Source organism: Ipomoea triloba, chromosome 13 (assembly GCF_003576645.1).
Source record: "Ipomoea triloba cultivar NCNSP0323 chromosome 13, ASM357664v1".
Taxonomy (NCBI): domain Eukaryota; kingdom Viridiplantae; phylum Streptophyta; class Magnoliopsida; order Solanales; family Convolvulaceae; genus Ipomoea; species Ipomoea triloba.
Genome location: NC_044928.1, coordinates 24,065,693 through 24,085,807, shown reverse-complemented (window position 1 = coordinate 24,085,807; position 20,115 = coordinate 24,065,693). Strand labels below are relative to the sequence as shown.

At 35.8% G+C, this 20,115-nt stretch overlaps 3 protein-coding genes across 3 annotated transcripts; 1 reads left to right on the top strand and 2 right to left on the bottom strand.

Moving 5' to 3' along the window:
• The first annotated feature begins 232 nt into the window (after positions 1-232).
• On the top strand, positions 233-6,589 carry LOC116001389. Its single transcript, XM_031241271.1, has 3 exons — positions 233-1,490; positions 2,015-2,089; positions 4,806-6,589. Exons 1-3 carry the CDS (start codon positions 323-325, stop codon positions 6,011-6,013), a joined length of 2,451 nt encoding a protein of 816 aa, XP_031097131.1. The 5' UTR covers positions 233-322; the 3' UTR covers positions 6,014-6,589.
• A 1,131-nt stretch (positions 6,590-7,720) lies between these two features.
• Positions 7,721-11,623, bottom strand: LOC116001640. The gene is made up of 2 exons (XM_031241534.1): positions 11,258-11,623; positions 7,721-8,132 (listed from the first exon to the last, which is right to left on the bottom strand). The coding sequence occupies exons 1-2, from the start codon at positions 11,566-11,568 to the stop codon at positions 8,123-8,125; spliced, it is 321 nt and encodes a 106-aa protein (XP_031097394.1). The 5' UTR covers positions 11,569-11,623; the 3' UTR covers positions 7,721-8,122.
• A 1,588-nt stretch (positions 11,624-13,211) lies between these two features.
• LOC116003164 (eukaryotic translation initiation factor 3 subunit F) lies at positions 13,212-17,319 on the bottom strand. The gene is made up of 6 exons (XM_031243330.1): positions 16,986-17,319; positions 16,076-16,155; positions 14,923-15,152; positions 14,515-14,636; positions 14,311-14,424; positions 13,212-13,624 (listed from the first exon to the last, which is right to left on the bottom strand). Exons 1-6 carry the CDS (start codon positions 17,208-17,210, stop codon positions 13,535-13,537), a joined length of 861 nt encoding a protein of 286 aa, XP_031099190.1. The 5' UTR covers positions 17,211-17,319; the 3' UTR covers positions 13,212-13,534.
• Positions 17,320-20,115: the final 2,796 nt, after the last annotated feature.

Genomic DNA, 20,115 nt, shown 5'->3' with positions numbered 1-20,115 from the left:
TAGTAAGAACTAATATGAAATACTTTTAATGGTCTACATATTAAATAGATTTTTAAAAAGGTTTCAGACCAGACCAGCTAGGCCAATTGTAGACTCAAGAACCTAATAAAAAACCTACATAATACAGACTAAGTCCATGCCCTTAAATTTTTGTATTAGATTCATGTATAATTTTTTAAAGCTCGGCTCAATCTACTTTCAAGTTTAATTCCTTATCCTACTATCACCTGCAGAGGTTTTGAAGGGAAATTAGGGTTTTACAATCGTGAATAAGAATAGGTGAGCTTTGTCAATTGATCTGTATTTGAATTTTCTTCGTAAAATGTTCAATTTCATGGCGAAAATGCTTCCTCATCTGAGGTATTCAGTGAATAGATATTCCCCGACTCAGAGCTTCTACTTTCTTCACTTCGCCCCACTTTCCTCATCATCAAAAGCAGTAAAATCCAACTCAGGAAATGCAAAGAACGGCTACTCATTCACAGTTTCTTATCTCATAACCAAATGTAGTTTTACCCCAGAGAGGGCTCTGTCAGCTTCCAAGTATATGAAGATTGAAGAGGCTGGTAAACCAGATGCTGTGCTTTTGTTCTTGAAAAATCAAGGTTTTACAAAATCCCAGATCTCAAATATTGTCAAGAGGGTCCCTCCTGTCCTCCTATGTGATCCTCAGAAGACCCTTTTGCCCAAGATTAAATTTTTGAAGTCCTCTGGTTTCACACTGAAACAGTTGACCGCAATTCTAAATGCCTCACCTAGCACTTTCAGAAGAAGTTTGAAGAATCAACTGGTACCTACTTTCAATTTCCTGAATGATTTTATTGGTTCAACAGAGAAAATTGTATATGTTGCCAGGAGGTGTCCTCACATTTTTGGTGTTGATGTTGAAGCATCTATGAGGCCAAATATTCAGCTTTTGAAAGATGTAGGAGTGCCCGAGTCGAAAATTATACAATTCTTGATATATCAGCCCAGGGCATTTGTTATAGATAAGCAAAGGTTTAGGGGTATTGTGGAGGAAGTGAAGGGAATGGGGTTTAACCCTTTGAGATTCAAGTTTCTTCTAGCAGTTCAAGCCTTCAGGGCAATGAACAAAGAGACTTGGGAAAAGAAGATGGAGACTTATAAGAAGTGTGGATTTTCTAAGGCTGAGATATTCAAAGCTTTTGAGAAGAACCCTTGCTGTATAATGGTTTCTACAGGAAAGATTCTTGCAATGATGGATCTTCTTTTCAACAAAATGGGTTTTGAAAGATCTGTGTTCCTGAATAGGCCAGTGATCATTTCACTTAGCTTGGAGAAAAGGGTTATTCCTAGATGCTTGGTTTATCAAGATTTGCTAGCAAAAGGTTTGATCAATCAGGGTTTCAGGGTTGTTAATATGCTCGAGGCTTCTGAAACAAAGTTTCTGGAGAAATATATAGCGTGTTATGAAAAAGAAGCTCCTCATCTATTGAAGTTGTATACAGAAAAATTGGCTCTTCTCCATTGATCCTGACCTGCATATGAAGAGAGAGCCAGATACTCTTTTACCTGCCTAGGTGTACATTTCACCATTTTTGCCTAGAATATTGGTTGTGAATGGATGACAATTAGGCTTTCACACAACCAATATGTAACTGAAGTGACTCAATTTAATTAAATGGCTGCTTTCTTGCCAACAATTCATTACATGTGTTTAAATACAATTGCCTCCAAAGGTTGGTTTTCCTCTCATTGTATAAAAGTATCAGAATTCGTGTGGTTCTAGTGTGATATTGCCTTTTCATCTATTTGAACCCGTTTCATGTGACCTAATCGCGCTTTAGTCCATATTGAATAGTGCAGGGATGCAGGGTAGCAGCGGAGGCTCGGAGGTGGTTGCACTGCTTGCTATTATAGGTGGTTTCCTAAGCATGCTTATGAACTGAGATTTTTGATACATCTGATATTTGTTTGCACTACAGCATTTGGTTTCTTAAACATGCTTATGAACTGAGATTTTTGATACATCTGATATTTGTTTGCACTACAGCATTGCACTATTGGCTTATGGGTCTCAATTTTGATAGAATTCAGATTGAAACAGATGCTCTACTGATCTTTCAAGGTCTCAATAATATTGTTGGAATGTCTTCTTTTGATTTACTTTTGTTTGATATCGAACTCGGATTCTCCCGAAATTCTTCTCTACAAAGAGAGCTCATTTACCACTTGAGCTACCCCAGTGGATTGTTTTTATCTTTTTGTTAAGTGACCTAAGACTGATCATTTGTGAATCATGTTCAATGTGAGATTGTATGAGGTGAATTTTACACTTCTCTTATTTGTGATTTTATGTATTTGAACCTTAATTAATGCATTCCCTCTTATGTCTAAAAAAGAACAATGAAGGATAATAATTGTACTATTACTATCATTCTTAAAGAATAAAGGACAAGAGTCAAATGCGGTAGTTCAAGTGGTAATTGGGGAATTTTTGGAAAATTCAGGTTTAATATTCACAAGGATGATTTTCCTGGACCAGTTCTCGTGCCTCTCAAAGTGAATATGACTCTCATGCCTCTCGAAGCGAACACGAGTGGTCCTCCCGTTAAACGGACGGAGAGAGACCCAGAAAATTTACCAAGAATAAAGGACAATTATTGTACTATTTTTGATTTTTTGAAGAAAAAGAAGATGTGAATATATATGTGTACCAAAATATAAAAACATTAGATAACAAATGTCATTAACAAATCGAGTTACTATCAAATTTAGTTTTTGACTATAGTAATTTTTTAAAATTTAGTCATAAATAAACTTTTGTGCTTAATTAGGTCATCGACTTTAATGGTTTTACCCAATTAAGTCATTGACTGTTAGAATCAATAACTAAATTGAAAAAATCACTATAGTCGGAGACTAAATTGTGTTAAATCACTATAGTCGAAGACTAACTTGGGTAAAACTACTATCGTCGATAACTAAATTTAGTATTAATAGATGTGAAATTACCAAGCTATCTCAACAGAAGACTAAATTGAGTAAAATCATCAAAATTGACGATCTAATTAAGCACAAAAAGTCATTTAAGATTAAATTGAGAAAAACTACTATATTCAAAGGTAATACTGGATATTAACTCTTAACAAATCTATAACGAGTTTATGTAAATTAAATAATTTGTTAACTAGTCAAGTCATTAAGAGATCAACTAGTTAGCGGTTCATGATATGATAAGTATAAACTCAAACTCTTCTTTTTTCTTTTTCTTTTTTTTTTTTCACATTTTTCTTTTGTTTAATTAATTTTATTTAAAATTATCAAGTTTATACCAATTGCTTGTTTTAAGAGTGTCAAATTATCACAAAATGGGAGAAATCAAACAGGGGATGGGTAAAAATCAATGTTGACGCGATAGTGGATACTCAATGGCACCGCATGTGAATCAGGTGGATTATTAGAGATGATAAAGGAGCCTTCCTGAAAGCAAGATCTGCTATGCTCCTTGGGATCTACACACGATCTGAAGCTGAAGCAATGGGGCTTAGGGAAGTACTAAGCTGTCTCAAAAACCAAAACCTTACCCACTTTTATATTGAATCTACTCGCTACAGGTTGTTCAGGATTGAGTTCTAAGTCTTTTGATTCATCTTTTGATTTATTTTTACTTGATGTTAAAGATTTGCTACATATCTTTCCTAATGTGTGTATCATGTTTGTTAAACGATCAGCGAATATGATCGCTCACTTGTTAGCTAAAGAGACTCTTTCTTTGTCTGATTGTATGGATTGGATTGATTATCCCCTTCCTTTCTTTGTAATGTTGTCTTCGAACAGTAATTAATGCATCTTTCTTCTTAAAAAGAGAGTGTAAAATTATCTAATTGCACACTTTTTTCTTTTTCAATTTGATGATCCAATATAGTAAGGCAAAAACTTGTATGAGACCGTCTCACCATGAGACGGGTCGGGTCGGGTCGGGTCAAGGTGCAAATGTAACACTTATATGCACAGATGTCATACTTATATGCTCAAATGTCATACTAATCAGGAATAAAAATTTTGTTACTTATAAGGGTAAATGTAATACTTTTAAGGGAAAATACAATACTTTTACATTTCGATTTAAAAGTATTAAGGGAAAATACAATACTTTTACATTTCGATTTAAAAGTATTACGGGAAAATACAATACTTTTACATTTCGATTTAAAAGTATTACTTTTTTCCTCAAAAGTATTACATTTCGATTTAAAAGTATTACTTTTTTCCTCAAAAGTATAATATTTGCCCTTATAAGTAAGGGGCACTTGTCAACATTACTTATTATAAAAAATGTATTACTTTTTCTCTTATAAGTAGCAAGAATTGTATTTTTGATTAGTGTTATATTTGAGCATATAAGTATGACATTTGCATGGTGCTTTGACCCGACCCGACTCGTCTCACGAATAAGGATCCGTGAGACGGTCTCACACAAGTGTGACCCATATAGTTTTGCGTAAGTCAAGGGGCATATTTGACTAGTACAACAAGAAAAGAAAACAAGAAGAGCAAGAAGAGTAAGGTTAAAATAAAAGGTCAAAGACTTTGTGATCTAGTGACATCGAATTTACACTGTTATCTCTTTGTGCTTCAATAAGTCATAGTACTCAAAAAAAAAAAAAAAAAAAAAAAAAAAAAAAAAAAAAGGTACAATGAAATGAAAAATGTTGTGGGTTTCTCTCGACAAACGACATTCTGATTATGAAGTCCATGTATCCCACTATCACCTACAGAGGTTTTGAAGGGAAATTAGGGTTTTACAATCGTGGAGGATATTCAAAATAAGAAGAGGTGAGCTTTGTCAATTGATCTGCATTTGAATTTTCTTCTGAAAATGTTCAATTTCATGGAAAAAATGCTTCCTCATCTGAGGTATTCAGTGAATAGATATTCCCCGACTCAGAGCTTCTACTTTCTTCACTTCGCCCCACTTTCCTCATCATCAAAAGCAGTAAAATCCAACTCAGAAAATGCAAAGAATGGCGACTCATTCACAGTTTCTTATCTCATAAACAAATGTAGTTTTGCCCCAGAGAGGGCTCTGTCAGCTTCCAAGTATATGAAGATTGAAGAGGCTGGTAAACCAGATGCTGTGCTTTTGTTCTTGAAAAATCAAGGTTTTACAAAATCCCAGATCTCAAATATTGTCAAGAGGGTCCCTCCTGTCCTCCTATGTGATCCCCAGAAGACCCTTTTGCCCAAGATTGAATTTTTGAAGTCCTCTGGTTTCACACTGGAACAGTTGACTGCAATTCTAAATGCCTCACCTAGCACTTTCAGAAGAAGTTTGAAGAATCAAGTGGTACCTACTTTTAATTTCCTGAATAATTTTATTGGCTCAACAGAGAAAATTGTATATGTTGCCAGGAGGTATACTCACATTTTTGGTGTTGATGTTGAAGCATCTATGGAGCCAAATATTCAGCTTTTGAAAGATGTAGGAGTGCCCGACTCGAAAATTATACAATTCTTGATAAATCAGCCCAGGGCATTTGTTATTGATAAGGAAAGGTTTAGGGATATTGTGGAGGAAGTTGAGGGAATGGGGTTTAACCCTTTGAGATTCAAGTTTCTTGTAGCAGTTAATGCCTTCAGGGCAATGAGCAAAGAGACTTGGGAGAAGAAGATTGAGGCTTATAAGAAGTGTGGATTTTCTGAAGCTGAGATACTCAAAGCTTTTAAGGATAATCCTCGGTGTATATTGGTTTCTACGCGAAAGATTCTTGCAGTGATGGATTTTCTTTTCAACAAAATGGGTTTTAAAAGATCTGTGTTCCTGAATAGGCCAGTGATCATTTCACTTAGCTTGGAGAAAAGGGTTATTCCTAGATGCTTGGTTTATCAAGATCTGCTAGCAAAAGGTTTGATCAATGAGCGTTTGAGGCTAGTTAGTATGCTCGAGGCTTCTGAAAAGAAGTTTCTGGAGAAATATATAGCACGTCATGGAAAAGAAGCTCCTCATCTATTGAAGTTGTATACAGAAAAATTAGCTCTTCTCCATTGATCCTTACCTGCATATGAAGAGAGAGCCCCCTCCCCCCCTTGCCAGAATATTGGTTGTGAATGGTGAATGATTGACATTTAGGTTTTCACACACCCAAGATGTAACTGAAGTGACTCAATTTAATTAAATGGCTGCTTTCTCGCCAACAATTCATTACATGTGTTTAAATCAATTGCCTCCAAAGGTTGGTTTTCCTCTCAGTTTATAGTAATATCAGAATTTGTGCTGTTCTAGTGAGATCTTGCCTTTTTATCAATTTGAACCCATTTCATGTGATCTAATTGCACTTCTACTCCATATTTAATACCACCGGGATTCATAATGGTCGACAAGTTGGATGCAGGGTAGCAGCGGGGGCTCGGAGGTGGTTGCACTGCTTGCTATTATAGGTGGTTTCTTAAGCATGCTTATGTGATATTTGTTTGCACTAGCACTACATGCATGGGATTTGTAGAATTTCTGCCTAGTTCTTTTATGTGCCTGTTTGGTTGGAGATATTATTATGCATCATGATTATTGTTTATGATCATGGGTTGTGAATAATTCATAATTCATAATCTACCCCAACTTATAGATTTTTGGCTTAGTTGAGTTCAAATGTGTTTTGTTTTTTTTTTTCTTTGGAAAAAATCATGAATTTATTATTATCTACCTTTAATCACTTGTTGCAACTAATACCTCACTCTCGTCATTTACACAGACACACACACAAAAGGTTAATGTTCTCAAATGTCCTAGACCAATCCCATATGCATATTTGAAAAATTTGTTCTAACACTTATTGTGAGATGAAAAGCACTGCATTTAGTGATAGACAAACATATCTAAGCGTTTAATGTGAATTTTGAGATATCAAGGATTGGGTTGGTCAAGGGTACTCCTCCCCGAGTTCCCGTCCCCCATCAGAGCAGGGAATCTGATTCTCAAAGGGCGAGGTGCAATTGCCATCCCTAGCATAGCAGATTTTAATTGCAACTTGGATTGTTTATTACTGCTCTTTGTATCCTTAAATCAACTTGGACCATTGAGAGACTGGGCAATGAAACATGGATTTGAGGTTTGTTTGGAATACAAAGAAAAAGGGGAGATATATAAAGCATTGGGAAGCTTCTTATTTTCCCATTGTTGGCTTCTACACTATTCACTGATCAGAAAGGAGAAGAAGCATTAAAATGGGATGCTTCCTTTTTCCTTTGTGTTTTGTTGTAATTTTTGCGCTGGGTGACAAAGATGACAATGAAAAAGAGCATTTGCTGTGCAACTCGATAGACATAGTCAATGAAAATACATACTCAGGTGATGTGCAAGACTTTCCAACCAAAGTTAGTCTTGACTATGCTTGATCAATTCATCAATGATATTAAAAAACGTCCTCCAACGAATTCAACTTTTGATTTGTAAAACCGTCTACGATTCAAATTCTAGCATTGCCAAGGAAGTTGTTTTTATGTCTGACTTTAAGGAATGTTGTGGTAATAATTTCAACTTATGATTAAATGAAAAGAAAGGAGAAGAAAAAAAAATGTGCTTCTTACTTCTGCTTTATTGATAAGTTTTCAGCAGCCACAAATTTGTGGGTAAAGTTCTATTATAACCTGTGGAAACCCAAAGCTCCCTTTTCCCAAGCCAACAAGAAATGGAGAATCAAAATACAAAAACAGATGAGAAATTTATTTTCAAAATTTGTGGCTTCTTAAAATTTCAGGGTTTATGGAATATCTTTCACAAGTTTCTGTGGAGGTAACAAATACAAAAATGTTTAGACTGTTAGATTTTATCATAGGCGATTGCTACAAAGATATCCCCAAACTTCAAAGGCTAATAGCAAATGATAAAGTAGGTAGCTAGAGAAATACATCTCTAAAAATTTTATGAAATATTCAAGACAGGAAAATCAGTATAAAAAGTCCTGCAAAATTCACTGTCAAGAATGCTCAAATCCACCCATGCACTTTTAGCAGTGAGGATATATAACAAATTACAGATTTGATAGCAGTCTTCGCTTTTCACCACTGTTCTGCATAATATAATTTAAGCCATTGAATAAACCGCATCAAAATGGAGATTGGCTGTCACCACGAATGCAGATGGATATCTCTTTTACTCCTATTACAGACCCCTGCAAGCAAAGCAATCAAGGAGCGTCACAACAGAGAGAGAGAGGGATAAAGGGGAAAATGTGTTTTTGTTCTGAGTTGTTTGGGGATATCAATTTGTGTACTCCATTCATGGGGTTAACTAACACCTCAAACCCCCACTAGTCTTTTGTGAAGAAGTGTCAAAGACCACAAACGCAATGAGCCGAAGCCTCATTAGAGCGGTAAATTATACCATGAACCAGGATCCACCTTGCATTGTGGACCCTGGTCCAAAATGACATTCAGATTATGTGTCTACAGTTAAAAGATTATATACCTATAAAAAAAATTCAAGGTGCACATAATATGTTAACTGCAGGTATATAATATGTTAACTTTATATAGATAATATGTTTTTTTTGAAATAATATAGATAATATGTTAATTGTAGTAGGCACATATAATTACAAGCACATATATGAATGTCGTTTTGGACCAGGGTCCACAATGCAAGGTGGACCCCGGTCCATGGTATAACAATTGCATTAGAACTAAGAAGCCAAAATGGTTAACCCTTTGCTACATGAGTCAGGTTACTTTTGCATGTCTTAACAAGGCTTGCACCCAAATCAAGTGTTACACAACTTCAAGGCCCAAGCATGATGTAAAAATGTAGTAGTGGTCACCACATTTAGTCCCCTTTTTTAAAGAAAATCTAACAATTTTGGTCCTTGACAAACACTAAGAGGTTTTGGTCCCTGGACAAAATTGCAACACCCCATAGACCTGAAGGGACCAAAACTGTCACTATCAATCACAATTTCTACCATGGTCTGAGAATAGGGAGACTAAAATCACTATTCCTCAAAAACAAGGATAAAAATCATTTATTCCCTAATAATAAAAATAATAAGGATGTTTGCATATATGGATAATTAAGTGGAAGCAAGCTGTTGTGAAATGGATCAATAGGTAAAATAATTCTTGATTGTTTATTCAAAGAAGATAGCAACCAATGTGGAAAGTTGATTGCAATGAAAAGAAAGTCATAAACATCCTTATGTAAAAAGTAGAAGATTAAAATGAACAGCCCATGAAAGCATTTTCTTGAATGATAAGCAGAACATAATGGTCTATGTGTCTAGCAAAGGAGAAAAATGGAAGCTTAATCCCCAGATTACCTACTCAAAAAGATCACTGATACTTAAACTCTTTCAATCATATATATATAGAGAGTAATAATCAAATGAGACCACCTCTTCCTGTGAGTCCCGTGAAACCTTTCATAAATGCAACACAAGCTACTACACGAATGCACATAGACTAGATTGTGTGCAATTCGCCCCGCATGAATACACACAAGCTACCCTATGTGCATTTGTGTAATAGCTTGTGTGTATTTACGAAGGGTCTCACGGGAACAGATGGATGCACTTGAATATTAGCCTATAATGATTGGTGAAATGCACTTAACAAGAACCATGAGAGTACAGAAAACCATAAAGGAAAATGTAAGGCCTATTACAGATGCATATAAAACCAGAAAGCATAGGAAACAATGCTTGACAAATGAGCAAAGGTCATAAGTAAATCTTAAGCAGAGTTCAAGAGAAGATAAACCAAATTGAGCACTAAACAGCACCATTGGTGATGGATTTAATTAACCCGGGTAGACCGAATTAATAAACCCGATAAATAAGGAATAATGTATATGAATAATAATGCGATAGAAAAGACAAAGAATGTGTGTCACGGAGACAATATTTGTATTGAGATATTGTGTAATGGCTATTACAAAGAATGTGTGTCTGACCGTGAATAAAACACAACCTCATCGCAAATGGACTCCTCCTCCTACTATTGTAATAGCCATTACACAATATCTGAATACAAATATTGTCTCCGTGACACACATTCTTTGTCTTTTCTTATTATTATTCATTTACATTATTCCTTATTTATTGGGTTTATTAATTCGGTCTACCCAGGTTAGTTAAATCCATCAATTGGATTTAAACAAATTCTGGAGTATTATTTATTATTTCACTGTCTATCTGTTGCGGAAATTTCTGTCAAATTAATCTCTGTGGATATGAGGAAATACACTAAGTCAATATTTGCAGAGGTGCACATTAGGGGGCGAAAGAAAATAAAAGAACGAAAACAGGAAAACATTTTGAAAGACACTTCACTGTAGTAAATTAAGCTACATATTACTTTGTCATTCTTTTCCCTACATCATCAGTTTAAGATATATTTTCATTCGAAATCGAAAAGAAGCATGCTTATTAAGGAGTATTAAATTAGTTTAGATATTAATGGTATTAATTGTTTGTCTCTAACTGCATTCATTTTCGAGCTTGCAGGCTGTTGCAGATGGAACTTATGAATTGTCATTTATATCAAAAATAAATATCTGGATGACTGTAGCCCCCTTTGACTACTTGAGAGAGGAGATTGTTCATCATCCACATGCTCTAGGACAGAGGGATGAAACAAATAATTTGCTCAGTATTTGTTTATTTCCCTCTGACCAGATACCTAAATTCACATTCAAATTTCCTTTCCACCTTAAAATTCCAGAACTAACCAAGTGACACAACATGCATACAAATATATTTATTGAAGCAAACATTACACCTCTATACATAAAGAAACAGAGTAATAGAACTTATTTGGCAACTGATAAGGCTTAAATGATAAGTCATGAGCCTACATATGCAATTACCAAATCAAACCTCATAGAAAGATGTTTTGAGTCCCAATGATGAAACTTATCTCAAGGTCTCCAATTCACCCCACCCCCAAAAAATCCATAATCGATCCCTAATATAGCTAAAACTACCAATTTGTATGAAATGATTCCAAGATTTTTTAACTTTAATCATTGCAAAACTTCCCTCTTCACCCTCCCGGAATGAAAATTGCTTTTGGTGAGAGCATCTAAACACTAGGGTACATTGTTGTAGAATTGGGAACCAACAAGTTTACACTTAAGCCATCTAATTGATATTTGCATGACTAAATCCTCAAATTCCAGTTAGATTAGCAATCCATAATATAAGTGCAACCTAATAACAGTAGAGCAAAATTCGGAGTAAATTTAAATGATTAAAAATCATCCCAAACAAAATTTTATAAGGTGAAAGTTGAGAATTTGTTTGACCTGACTTTCTTGACGAGGATGGATTTGAGCTTGCGAGCGAGTTCTTGGGAGCGGACCTTACGCTGGAGGGCTTTCTTAGCGAGTACCCGCTTCTCGCAGTTCTTGATATGGCGAGGCTGCTGGCGCTTTATGATCCGTTCAACCCCGCTGGACTGCATCAGTCTTTGCATCACCGCCAATGCTCTCTCCAGATTGTTGTTATAGACCTTCACTCGGATTCCGCGGCATTGTTGGAGCTCCCAACTCACTGAGTTCAGGGGAGCACTGGGACGAGTGAAAACGGCCGAGAGGCGATTCCGCAACGAGTTCATTCTCTAGCCTTCTACGGGTTTCTCAATTCCTGTCCTATGTTTTACACTTTCACCACGAGCACGAGGTTTATTCATTATTGGGCAAGTAGGGCTATGGAAGTAAAATGACACTTTTACCCCTGCATATTGGATTCGCTGAGAATCAAACCCTCCCTCACATTGTCGAAGACATAATGGAGGGATTGGAAAGCAATCGGTGTCTTTGCGACTTGGCGGAAAATGCTCGATAAGACAATGAACTTGTTTGGTAAAATAATTAGTTTATTAATTAATTTTGTTATATTTAATCATTATTAGTTGTTTGACTTGATTAAAAATTAATATAAATGTTTGATTAATCAATTTTTGTAACTTCAAAATATTAATATTAAAAAAGATGTTCAAAACAATTTTTTTAAGTTTTGGGACAAATTTATAATTATATTTTTTTCTCTTACATTTCAAGTCTTGGGACAGAAAAATGGAGGCTAAGATTAATATAATTTGGTGTCCCGAACCCCAAAAATGATATGGATGATGAAGATGGTTTTTGGTTATGGTTAGAAGGTTGTTTCCAAAGCTTCACGAAGAGTGAATTACGTCATCTAATTATGATATTTTGGGGTATTTGAGAAGTCCGAAATAAAAAGGTTTGGACAAATTCAAGTGTTAGGCCTAGGGAGGTGGTGCGTATTCCTTGGGTTTTTTGAGAGAGTAGAAGCAGTTTAAGTGTCGATCGGGTGCGAGTGATATAGAGCGAGAAGTTAGGGTGGTTTTGTGGTCAGCGCCAAGTGATGACTTGCTAAAATTAAATGTTCATGTAACCATGTTAACATTTATTTTATCTTGTCTTGTAAGTCATGTGATGAAGTCTATGTCTTTGCATATGTAATCTGATAGGTGTGCTTATGTGTCATATTCTTACCCTCTTTAACTTTTACTAGAGTAACTAGAGTAACAACTATAAGAAAATAGAGTTCTTGCTTGTCACTCAGATGTTCTCTTAGAGAAAGTTAAAAGCATTTATGAGTTACACATGTCACATGTCAGTATTTATTTCGATCTTGTACGTAGAATTATTTTTAACTCATGATTACTTGACACGAACATGCTTGGTTTGGGTTGGGTGCTTCGCAATTATAGAAGTACTATGATTGCTGTTGGAACGATAAGGTAGGGTGATTTTGTGATCAACGCCAAGTGAAGCTTTGGCTATCAAGGAGGCGTTGAACTGGTTAAAGGATCATGTTTATGATGAAATTATTTTCAAGACTGGTGCTCAGCAACTTGTTACGCAATTGCAAACTAAAATAGCAACTTGTTACCCAATTGCGAACTAAAAATGGCTCTCCTTTCAGTCTTCTTTTACGTTATATTAGTTTTTCCCTCCTTTATTTCTCAAGCTCTTTTAGTTTTTCCCTCCTTTATTTCTCAAGCTCTTTGTAATGAGTTAAGGCATATATAAAAGTTGTGTGGTTTTATTTTTTTTTTTTTTCCTTTTTTTTAAAAAAAATAATAATAATTTGGTGTAAGCTGAAAATCAATATTTAAAAAATCAAAAATTGAAGAAACTGAAGTGAATCCCCTCAACATACTTAGTATAAGAAAACTATGTTAATCATGACTGGAAAAACTTGATCACTCATCCGTAACCAACATCACTATAACCCAAGCAACTGCCGACTATATTGCAGGAAAGATGAGCATTATGTTCAATCCTTCTAATATATTTTCAGTTTTCATTCGCAACATCACCTAAACTTGTTTTAAAAATTCAAGAATACACATTTGGGGGGAGGCTTAAGAAGGATACAAAATAGATCTAGTAAAAACAGGCAGGAAATATCATGATGAAAAATTGAAGTAATAACATTAAATTATATAATCTCAAAACTAACAGCCATATGCTGGCCATAGATCGACCACAAGAGAAGCGCTGCATCACAACTGGCAAGGCTTGCAAAAGGAAGGAGAGATGACAGTACAGTTACAGGATCTGAGCAGCAGTGTTCAACTTTTCAGCCAAGCTGAGTTGTGTTCTTGTGATGCTCGACAAATATAGTAGGAGCAATTGATCCTGAAAAGGTATACAATTGTTAGTTAAAAACATTAGAGTGAAGTTGAGATGTCACAACTAACCATGGTACCATACAAATATGCTAAAGCTCAGCACATGAAGATTCCCCACTCACCTAAAGCTCACATGCATAATTCAATATACAATCAAGGTTGCAAAATTCGCTAGGCGTTCCTCTAGATTGGCGCCTAGGCGCCTTGTTTTTTTCAAGACTTGATAATTATAAACTATTTAATACTTTAATAGTTAATACTAAAATATTAAATATTAACTTAAAAAACATCTAAAATTGTAAATTGTATAAAGATTTAAAGAATCAAAACACAATTCCACAAATCACAAAGTATCAAATATTATAGAGTAGCTGATTTTGATTTTTTTTTTAACATATTTTGGATTTGCCACCAATTTGAACGACTTATGGTTATTTCGCTGAAAATGGCACGTTAGATTGTTGGTTGTACAGGGCTGGAGGAATAGAGAAGAGGAGTAGCAGAGCAGACCAAAAAACTCATTTGGCCGAGTTAGGCGTCCAACTTGGCGCCTAGTCAGCCGGCTGACTAAAAGCTGCCTAGGGCTGTGGCCACCTAGGCCGATTTTTACAACACTATGCGATATAGAACAAAATATAGATTTGTGAAATAGCATAGTACAAAATCAAATAAAGGGAATTGAGGATTAAATACCTGAAGACTGTCATTCACAAGCTTATCAAATTCTTGTGGTGATAGTTTCGGAATAGAGTTTACGGTCTCAGATATAAGTCTTCCAAGGTTATTGTCTGCTGGAACACGACCTTCCTGAGAATGAGGAAATTAAAATTTAACTTATATTAAGGCTAAGCAAACGGACAAGAAAGTTTCAACCAAGAGAACAGTAAGTGTTCTTACCACAACATCATCAACATGTTTGTGAACATCATTGATCAGAGCAAGTAATCTCTCCATTGATGCCTCCATTCCTTCTAGGTCATTTGGAAGTTTGTCAACCACTGTTGTCTTCAGCATATCAACTAATAATGGAAATAAATATCATTAGAATTTTCAGCATAAAATTTAAAAATAAATAAGCTTTACAAAGTGAACAGTTCACATTCCGAACCATAAAGCAAGAACTCCTATGCTACTACTACTTTCCAGTAATACCAAAATCATCACCATTCACACCTTTAAAAGTTCCATCCACTATATTGTGACTCGTATAGACAAGCTTACATGCACAGATGTACACAAGGGTGGATAGGTATAATATAGCAGGAAAAGTATTTAGAAGATTTAAGATTTCGCGTAGACACATACATCCAACCCGCTCAGCTTCAATCATTCGCAAGTCCAATGGAATTTCTTGGAACTGTGCAGCAAGAGGTTGATCCCCAAGTGACAAATTCACAGAAATAAAAGCTTTGATGGTAGCCTCCCCATTTGTGAATCCAGTGTCAACAGTCAAATGGATAGGATTTGTAACTTCTCTAGTGTAAAAATCATGGATTAGAGCGCTACCGCCTGAAACTCCAAACCCAGTGGAAAACCTATCAATCCAAAAATGAAATCATGTTTGTCAGTTATTAAATTCTTAAATCCCCAGGAACTTGACATGTCGAAGAATTTACAAGCATTTAATACCTAACCAAAATTTAAAAAAAAATAAAAAAAAAAATATATATATATATATATATATAACAAGTGTGCAATAAAAGGTTGAGAATACAGAATTTAACTTCTGCCAGGCTTAAGAAACACTGAATGGTATAATACTAGCCAACAAAACAAAGAAAATAATTTCCACATGCAAAAAAGTTCCAACCAATGTTTAATCAGATCTTGCTGTCAATCCATGAATGTTAAATGTCCATAGCTATTTTTTTAGAACAAGAAATGTGTGAACCCTAGGTCACTGGCCCTCAGTATTGGATAGGTGCAGAGTGCAAGAAAGCATTTAAATTCAATACAGCAGCAATTTCAAACATTGAAATTCTATAAACACTTAACACTTCATCTCCTGCTTTGCCAGGATCATAAAAAATAAAGTAAAAAAAAAAAAAAAACTATATGACTACGGGAGAAAGCAGTAAATGAGTTGTATTAAGTTTTAATAACCCTATAAAAATAATACAGTAACTGCGTATCTACACATCTACTTAAAGATGTTTCATCTTCAATCCTTAATACTCATGCGTCGGCATGATACAATGGCATACCATTTCATTCATTAAATTATTGTATCTCACTAAATGCCCATTGCTATACTAGAATTTTCTACTAATAAACACTTGAACAGAAAATAAGAAAATTAGAAATAGTGCTTAGCATCAGAAAACACAAAAGGCTAAAGCCTTGGATAAAAATGCAAGGCACAAAAAACAGACAAAAGAACAAGATGGCAAAAGTCTGTCATGACACAGGAAAAGTAGCAAGCAGCAAGCACATGGAATAAGAGAGCATAGGGAATCACCATCCAACAATGACTTCCTTAGGATTTACTTTCTGATGGGATGCCAACATGTTATGATGATAATCAATATCCAAAGCAACCTGAAATTCAGATAAACTCCCAAATGAATCAATTCAGATTGATAAAAGTACTAAATGAAGTCTACAACTTGTAGACTTCTAAGTCCTAATCCCATTGGCAAGGTGTTTGAAACAATAGAGAACCTTTTCATTTTCATGAATTTTTAATATTCCATTCCAATCCTTCAGGATGCCACCAAACAAAAATCTCAAATTTGGAACCAATGTGACCAGGAAGTGTGACTTTATCCACCGCTCCACGCATTTAATATTATATTATTAATGATTGATTGATAAGCATGTTTATAGAAGCAATAATTAATCTTTGAAGTTTGAATAGGAATTGTTTTCTGCAAGATTCTAGCTTTCTTACTAAGGTTGGTCTACAAGATCCTACGATGACCTATGAACTATATGTAAGGGATATCTATCTAATCTCATTGTCTGTAGGAATCCTTAGTAGCAACAAGTTCAGGAAAAGTGGACATAAATACTGTTCTTTTCTATTCCATGGAGTATAAGTTGTTTCTAAGGAGTATTCTATAGTATTAGACATTATTAGATTGATGATTACGTACTACAAAGAATTGGTTAGTACAGAGTACATAACGTTAATATAAAATGCTAAGGAGTATATGAATTACTAATAAACAAATACTTCAGACTACTAGTTTTCTATCAAATTCAGCACCTTGCATTACAACTATAACTCAGCTAACTGAATACGATAAGGTCAGTAGACGCGACCAATTATCAGACTTGTTTAATCTAATTCCTCTTTTAAGCTGTTACTTGATCGAAACTGGGAAATAAATCAGAAAATTTGAGAAAAAACTTAAAGAGATGTGAACCTGATCTTGGGACTCGTTGTGAGGAACGGCATAGGAGTTGCGAATATCGACGGTGCCGTCGGGTAAGACGGATCCGAGAAGCGTACCAATGACGCGCTCGGCTTGGTCGGGTCGCCGGACAAAGCAGTCGCAGATGTTGAAAATCACCAGCGGGTGAACCCTAGCGGAGAGGGTTGTTGAAGAAGGAGACGAAATCTGGAGCACCGTTTGATCACTGGACGCCATTCTCGACCGCCGGGCTGTTCGGACAGAGCTTTAGGGCAGACCGAGATGGAGAGAAACGGAGTTGCTAGGGTTTTGCTGATTGCTGGTAGAGACTAGTGGAAGACTGAAGAAAGAAGGGTCTGGGCCTATTTAATGGGCCACGAATGTTCAATAATGTTTTCTTTTTTTCTCTTTGTAAGCTTCAATAATGTTTTCTTAGACGTGCAGAAAGCACATTTTTATTAGGAAAAGGAAAGAAAAAACCTGTGTATGGGGGTCTAGTGACACTCGATTACACTCCATATAAAAAGGGGTGGGTTCGAGAAGGGGGTGGGTTCAAGCCTTAGCGGGGACGATGTTGACTTTTTGTGTTTCAGTAAGTTGAGTAAGTAATTATGAACAGATACTACATTGTAACAAAGTCAATAATACTCAAAAATATTATTATTAGGGAAAAGGGTCAAATATGCCCCCGAACTTTAGCTGAAAAGTCAATTAGCCCCCTAAACTTTTTAAAGGTGCAATTACACTCATCAACAATTGATTTTGATGCAATAAATTCCAAAAACTGATTGATGACCTACTATCACAGGCAATGACATATCCAGGATTTCTTTTGGGGGGGGGGGGGGGGGGAGGGCGAAGAAGCAAAGGTAAACTAAATTCAAAAATGTTTTTTGAGTACTACTGACTCTGTTACAATGTAGTGTTCAGTCGCCTCCACTGAGGCTCGAACCCACTCAATTTAATGTGGGAGTGTAAATCGAGTGCCACAAGGTTCAAATACAAATATTAAATACGAATAAATTGTTAAATTACAAAATACATTATAAATATTGTTGAATATAGGCGGAAATAAAACGCATCAAAACTTTATAAAAATATTCATAACGCTATATAAAACATAATTAATTTGATAAAATAATTCAAATAGAAAACACATTATAAATTATACATCTTATTATTAATATATATATTAAAAAAGCTATATATGTACGTATAAAATTGAAAAGCATAACAAAGAAAGCAAGTGTTGGGCCTATGATTCGAACCCTCACCATTTTCTAAACAAAATCGCACGCTTACGAACTCTGCAAGCTTAACAATTGCAAATTTTTTATATGTTTTTATATATTTATATATAAAACATGTACTATATATACATATATACATACAAAGGCTATATATGGGGTGGGGGTGGGGTGAGTGGGGGAAGCTGCCCCCACAGTGGTTCCGTCCCTGATCACAGGTAATTAGGATTCTGGTAATCCGCTGATGAGATTCCAGCCAAATTTCAGGCAAAATGTGACGGTCACTGGTCACCATGAAAGAGACACGGAAGCAGAGAAGGCGATCATCGAGGTCACCTTCTGCTGGAGAAGGCGACCTAGATAGTGTCAATTTCGTAGTACAAAGGGCTCTATCTAGTCTCTCTCACTCCCCCTCCCTCTTTCCTGGGTAAAGTACCAGTTTCTCTTTCGAATCTATATATATGAATTTCTTGGCCTTGAGGGTCCCACTCTCCATTTCATACTCTAAGGGCAGGCTTTTGTAGTATCGATTTCTTCTCAGAACGTAGGAAAGCAATCCTCTAAAACTGAGACTGATGAACCGAAAAATAAGGTCAATGGCGCTTTGCTTTCAACCGGCCCTAAGATTGATCATAGAGCGAAAGGCCTAAAAATAGAAAATAGAATATAAAAAAAGACAAAGTCTGATCATATCGATCAAGAGATAGTGGTTCGCCCTCACTTCGATCGCCTAAGCAAGGACGGAGCTGCTGTTGAGTAACCATTGGCCAAGGGGAGTTCTTTCATGTAGTTGGGTACAAATAAGCCAGTAAAAGACAAGTAGAAGCCAGTGAACGAGGAGTAGTAAGGATACGACGAAACCAGTGGGGTACGTAAACGAGGACTGGTCACATGGTTTTGTATTGGTCAACTTTGAGCTGTCGAGTGAGGATTGCTCTATCTCTTAAGAAAGGGGCTTTGGACAACCCTGCTTTAGTATTAAAATGGGAGTAGCCTCTAATGTGCGCTATATTATTGGCTCATATATCTGCTATATTATTACATCATATTCTTTACGGGTGAAAAGGGTTAAGCCGTGTGGTGATACACGCGAAAAACAAAGGACTATTCATTCTTTGGGGTGGGTATTTCATACTCAAATTCGAATCGAAAAAGGACAATTATTCAACGCATAGGTCACCTTCCCCAACAGAGGCAAATTATACCGTGCACCACGTACGTAAACGACGTCGTTTTGAACATTGTAAATTAACCGTCCGTTTTTTTGAAAATCACGTTTCTCGTTTCGGCCGATCTCTGTATTTATGTTAATATTCTGTGTATTCCAGGCAATCATTATGTGTATTCTAGGCAACCGTTCTGTGTATTCATGTTAGTAACACATGTTGTGATGTGTTTGTGCATTTGAATGTTTAGGAGGATGAGTTCTATGTATTTTGTGTCAATATTCTGTGTATTCATGTTATTAACACATCCCTCTTTCCTGGGTAAAGTACCAGTTTCTCTTTCGAATCTATATATATGAATTTCTTGGCCTTGAGGGTCCCACTCTCCATTTCATACTCTAAGGTCTTGGCCTTGAGGGTCCCACTCTCCATTTCATACTCTAAGGGCAGGCTTTTGTAGTATCGATTTCTTCTCAGAACGTAGGAAAGCAATCCTCTAAAACTGAGACTGATGAACCGAAAAATAAGGTCAATGGCGCTTTGCTTTCAACCGGCCCTAAGATTGATCATAGAGCGAAAGGCCTAAAAATAGAAAATAGAATATAAAAAAAGACAAAGTCTGATCATATCGATCAAGAGATAGTGGTTCGCCCTCACTTCGATCGCCTAAGCAAGGACGGAGCTGCTGTTGAGTAACCATTGGCCAAGGGGAGTTCTTTCATGTAGTTG